The following is a 6,092-nucleotide window of genomic DNA, read 5'->3' on the forward strand; positions in this document are numbered from 1 at the left end:
TAGCCAGAAAGTGGAAACAAGCCAGATAGCAACCAACTAATGAATGAATGAATAAAATGAGGTATGTCCACAAATGGAGTATTATTCATCCATAAAAAGGAATGAAGTCATGATACATGTTACAACATGGATGAATCTTGAAAATATTCTTAGTGAAAGACTCTAGTCAAAAAAGGCCATATATTGGATGATTCCATTTATGAACTGTTTAAAAAAGACAAATCTATAAGAGAAAAGGGCTTCCCTGAGGCTCAGATGGTAAAGAACCCACCTGCCAATGCAGGAGACGTAAGAGACATGGGTTTGATCCCTGGGTGAGGGAAGATCCCCTGGAGAAGGAAATGGGAACCCACTCCAGTATTCTTGTCTGGGACATCTCATGGACAGAGGAGCCTGGTGGGCTATAGTCCATAGGGGTTGCAGAAAGTCAGACATGACTGAACTTTCACATAAGAGAAGAGAGATAAATGGTTTGCAGTGGATGATGATGGTAGTTGGTGAGGGGAAAGAGGGTATGACAACTAATGAGTATGGGATTTTGCGGGGTAGGGGGGATGAAAATGTTCCAAAGAATAACTGTGGTGATGGTTACACAACTCTCTGAATATACTAAAAAAACATTGTACACTTTAAATAGAATTTTATGGTATGTAAACTACATCTCAATGTTTGAAAAAGCAGTTATGTTGGGGACAATTTTGTCCAGGGATAGTTTTATTGTATTCAGAGATACACTTTTATCCAGGGATAGATTTTAAAACAGAGAAGTGGATGGACTTCACAGCCTTCAGGCAATCCTCCATAAAATTCGATTTCTCTCAGTAGAGTTTTTGATAAGTTGAGCAACTGTGGGTTTGAGGGTATGCTGTCTGACAAATCCTTACAACACAACGATTCTGTGTTTGCTAAAGTACAGAGCCATGTGTTTTAAAAGTCAATCTGAGTAGAAGATGAGCCAAACAAAAACCCATCCTGGAGTAGAAAGCCAAGGCCCTTCAATGTGAAGGCAGGCCAAGGGAATACACACGGTCAGAGCCAATATAACTCTCGAGAAGTAAGTTGGGATTTGCTTTAGCATACAGATAAATCAAACCCCCAAATTCTAAACTAGAGAGCAACACTAGAGCAATTTTAGGCTGGAAAAAATTTAAAGCAATAACCAAATCTGTCATGAAAAAGAACAGCAGGAAAGATTTGGATTTGGACAATGCTGTTTCCTGATGGGCCAGCCACCAAAGAGGAACTAGTTGCAAAAGGTATGCCCAGGTAACCAAATGAATTGACTTACTGAATAAGATCGTTAGTCCTGTATGGCTGACTCACATTGTTGTACAGCAGAAACTAACACAACAGTGTAAAGCAACTATGCGTGTGTGTGTGTTAAGTGACTTCAGTCGTGTCCAATTCTTTGTGACCCTATGGAATGTAGCCCACAAGTCTCCTCTGTCCATGGGATTCTCCAGGAAAGAATACTGGAGTGGGTAGCCATGCCCTCCTCCAGGGGAATCTTCCTGACCCAGGGATGGAACCTGCATCTCTTATGTCTCCTGCATTGGCAGGCCAGTTCTTTACCACTAGCGCCACCTGGAAAGCAACTATACACCGCTTAGAAAAAAATTGTTAGTGCTAAGCTTGATAAATGTTGGGGAATATCTACCCAAAATGGTGACTGTGATTTTCTTTTTTTTTTTTCCACTTGGTATTATCTTTAATTAAGTACAAAGACTTTTCCAATCACATCACATAGAGATCATTTTATCCACTGCTCTGTTTGGCTGCCAATCTCTTATCTCTCTCCTCAGCAATGGTAAGGCGAATACCCTTTCCACGGGGAAGAGAGATCCACGGTTTGTTGCCTTTGCCAATAATGAAAATGTTTGAGAGCCGTGTGGCAAAGCTGTTGCCATTCACATCTTTCACATGAACTAAATCAAAAGAACCTGGATGTCTCTCCTGGTTTGTAATCACACCAATTCTTCCCAGGTTAGCACCTCCAGTCACCATGCACAGGTTACCAGTGTCAAATTTGATGAAATCAGTAATCTTGCCAGTCTCCAAGTCAGTCTGAATGGTGTCATTCACCTTGATGAGGGGATCAGGGTAATGGATGGTACGAGCATCATGGGTTACCAGATGAGGGATTCCTTTTGTCCCCACAAATATCTTTCTTACTTTGCACAGTTTATACTTGGCCTCCTCAGGTGTAATATGATGAACAGCAAAGCGACCCTTGGTGTCATAGATCAAATGAAAATTCTCTCCAGTCTTATCAGTGCTGATGACATCCATAAAACCAGCTGCTGCTGCTGCTGCTAAGTCGCTTCAGTCGTGTCGGACTCTGTGCGACCCCATAGACGGCAGCCTACCAGGCACCCACGTCCCTGGGATTCTCCAGGCAAGAACACTGGAGTGGGTTGCCATTTCCTTCTCCAATGCATGAAAGTGAAAAGTGAAAGTGAAGTCGCTCAGTCGTGTCTGACTCTAGCGACCCCATGGACTACAGCCTACCAGGCTCCTCCGTCTATGGGATTCTCCAGGCAAGAGTACTGGAGTGGGGTGCCATTGCCTTCTCGGATAAAACCAGCAGGGTAGGTTATATCTGTGCGGACTTTGCCATCAATCTTAATGAAATGGTGCATGCAAATCTTCTTTACTTCATCTCCTGTTAAGGCATACTAAGTCTATTCCTTAGGAAGATAATTAGGGGGAGACATTCCCTTAGCTTGTGGGGGCCAGTAGATGGACGAGGGGCAAACACACCAGTCAGTTTATCCAGCATCCAATGTTTTGGAGCTGCTATGCGTTTCAGGTGCTTCTTGGGACCCCAAGCCATGGCTGCACTAGGCATGAAAAGAGGTGACTGTGATTTTCTAAGGGTTGGTTTGAAGCCTTTTATTATTGTCACTCCTAGTTTTTGACAGTAAAACTTCTGCATGTGGGAAAGGATAAGACATCTATCTTCTTTTTTCAAAGTGATATTAAGTTATGAAGGTATACCTAAACTGAGGAGCAACTAGAACACACACCCATTGGATGAATCAGAAAATTGATAGCGGATTAACTGAAATACTCCTAGTGACTCTGAGGTTCTTGTTTATTTGGTGACTAGAGGTGCACTGAATATACATTTAGGTAAAGTGCCAAATGGCCACATCTTAAAGTCAATATTTTCCTGAAGCTAAGGCCAAAGATAAATAACACTATCATATTAATGGAAAAAACATCTGGAATAGAAGAGTAAATTCAAAACATTATTGAAAAATGATTTTAAATATTTGTTTACAAATGAGGTTTTCACATTATAAAATTTTGACTTTATGATGCAGAAACACTAATTTTTCAGCACTGTCAGTTCTGTGCACTGCTTGAAGAAAATGTTTTCGGAATAGTTTTTGATAGACTTTATTGTTTAGAGCAGTTTCAGGTTCACAGCAAAACTAAGTGGAAGATACAGAGATTTTTAATATCCCTCCCACCTCCTCGCATGGATAGCCTCCCCCATTATCCACACTCTGCACCCACAGTGGTACATTTGTTAAAAATCAGTCAACCTATATTGATATACAATTATCATCCAAAGTCCATAGTTTACATTAGAGTTCACTCTTGGTCTTGTACATTCCATAGGTTTGGACAAATGCATAATGATACATATCCATCATTAGAATATCAAAGAGAGTATTTTCACTGCCCTAAAAATTCTCTGAGCTCCTCATTCATTCCTCCTTATTCATTCTATTCATCCCTCACTCCCACCCCCAACTCTAGGCAACCAGTGATCTTTTTACTGTCTCCATAATTTTGCCTTTTTCAAAATGTTATATAGTTGGAATCCTACAACACATAGCCTTTTCAGATTGACTTCTTTCACTTACTAATATGCACTTTAAGATTCTCCCATGTCTTCTTGTGGCTTGATAGCTTATTTCTTTTTATCACTAAGTAGTATTCCATCGTCTAAATGTACCAGTTTATCTATTCACCTGCTACAAGACATTGTGGTTGCTTTCAAGTTTTGGAAATTATGAATAAAACTTCTATAAACATCTGTGTGCAGGTCTTTGTGTGGACCTAGGTTTTCAGCTTCTTTTGGTAAATACCAAGGAGGATGATTGCTGAATTATATTTATTTTTAGTTTTTAAAGGAACCACCAAACTGTCTCGCAAAGTGGCTATACCATTTTGCATTCCCACCAGCAATGATTGAGAATGCCTGTTGCTCCACATCCTTGCCAGCAACTGGTGTTGTCTGTGTTCTGAATTTTGGCCATTCTAATTGGTGTGTACTGGTATCTCATTATTATTTTAATTTGCATTTCCCTGATGACATATGATGTGTAACATCTTTTCATATGCTTATTTGCCCTCTGTATATCTTCTCTGGTGAGGTGACTGTTAAGGTCTTTGGCCCATTTTTTTAAATCAGGCATTTTGTTTTCTTACAGTTTCATTTTAAGACTTTATATTGGATAACAATCCTTTATCAAATATGTGTTTTGCAAATATTTTTTCCCAGTCTGTGGATCAACTATTCATTCTCTTGACAATGTCTTTTGCAGAGCAGAAAAGTATTAATTTCAATGAAGTCCAACTTGCTAATCCTTTCTTTTATGAATTTTGCCTTTGGTGTTTTATCTAAAGAGTCACTATCAAATCCAAGATCATCTAGATTTTCTCCTATGTTATATTCTAGGAGTTTTATAGTTTTACATTCTACATTTAGATCTGTGAATGATTCATTTTGAGCTAGTTTCTTGAAGAGTGTAAGGTCTGTGTCTAGATTCTTTCTTTGCATGTGGATGTCCAGTTGTTTCAGCACTATTTATTGAAGAGACCATTTTTGCTCCACTGATTTCCCTTTGCTCCTTTATCAAAAAATCAGCTGACTATTTTATGTAGATCTATTCCTGGGGTCTCTATTCTGTTCCATTGATCCATTTGTCTATTCTTTCACCAATACCGCACTATCCTAATTATAGTAAGTCTTGAAGTTGTGTACTGTTAGTTCTCCAACATTTTTTTCTCCTTCAATAGTGTTGACTATTCTGGGTTTGTTTCCTTTCCATAAACTTGAGAATCAATTTGTCGATATCCACAAAATAACTTGCTGAGGTTTTAATTGGTTACATTGAATCTGCAGATCAAGTTGTGAAGAACTGATGACAATATTGAGTCTTTCTACACATTAATATGGAATATCTTTTCATTTATTTAGTTCTTTGATTTCTATCATCAGAATTTTATAGTTTTCCTCATATAGATCTTGTGTATATTTTGTTAGACTTATAACTAAGTTTTACATTTCTGGTGTGGTAATGTAAATGACATTGCATTTAAAATTTCAAATTCCACTTATTCATTGCTGGTATATAGGAAAGCAATTGACTTCTTTTGTATACTAACCTTGTATCCAGCAACCTTGCTATAATTGCTTATTAATTCTAGGAGTTCTTTTTTTTTTTTTGGTCTATACATTCAGATTTTCTACATAAACAATCATGTCATCCGGAACAGACAATTTTATTTCTTCCCTTCCAGTCTATATACCTATTATTTCCTTTCATTGTCTTACTACATTTGCTAGGACTTATGATGTTAAAAAACAGAGGCAAGGGAGACATCTTGCCTTGTTCCTGTTCTTAGTGGGAAAGCTCTAAGCTGCTCACCATTAAGTGTGTTATTAGCTATAGGTTTTTTTGTAGATGTTCTTTCTACAAAAGTTGAAGAAAGTTTCCCTTTGTTGTTAGTTTACTGAGATTTTTTATCAGCACAGATGTCGTGGTTCAGTCACTCAGTCATGTCCGACTCTTTGTGACCCCATGGACTACAGCATGCCAGGCTTCTGTCCTTCACCATCTCCTAGAGCTTGCTCAAAGTAATATCCATTGAGTCAGTGATGTCATCCAACCATCTCATCCTCTGTCATCCCCTTCTCCTCCTGCCTTCAATCTTTCCCAGCATCAGGGTCTTTTCTAATGAGTCAGCTCTTCACATCAGGTGGCCAAAGTACTGGAGCTTCAGTTCAGCATCAGTCCTTCCAATGAATATTCAGGATTGATTTCCTTTAGAATTGACTGGTTTGATCTCCTTGC

The 6,092-nt window shown here is 38.7% G+C and overlaps 1 protein-coding gene across 1 annotated transcript; it reads right to left on the reverse strand.

The window, feature by feature from the left end:
• Positions 1 to 1,733: 1,733 nt before the first annotated feature.
• LOC102405774 (40S ribosomal protein S4, X isoform-like) lies at positions 1,734 to 2,289 on the reverse strand. Its single transcript, XM_025275944.3, has one exon. The coding sequence runs from the start codon at positions 2,287 to 2,289 to the stop codon at positions 1,756 to 1,758; it is 534 nt and encodes a 177-aa protein (XP_025131729.3). The 3' UTR covers positions 1,734 to 1,755.
• Positions 2,290 to 6,092: the final 3,803 nt, after the last annotated feature.

Source organism: Bubalus bubalis, chromosome X (genome assembly GCF_019923935.1).
Source record: "Bubalus bubalis isolate 160015118507 breed Murrah chromosome X, NDDB_SH_1, whole genome shotgun sequence".
Classification (NCBI taxonomy): Eukaryota; Metazoa; Chordata; class Mammalia; order Artiodactyla; family Bovidae; genus Bubalus; species Bubalus bubalis.

What these genes read in the sequence shown, in the direction of transcription:
- LOC102405774 (XM_025275944.3), bottom strand. Translation starts at nt 2,289, where the DNA reads ATGGATGTCATCAGCACTGATAAGACTGGAGAGAATTTTCATTTGATC.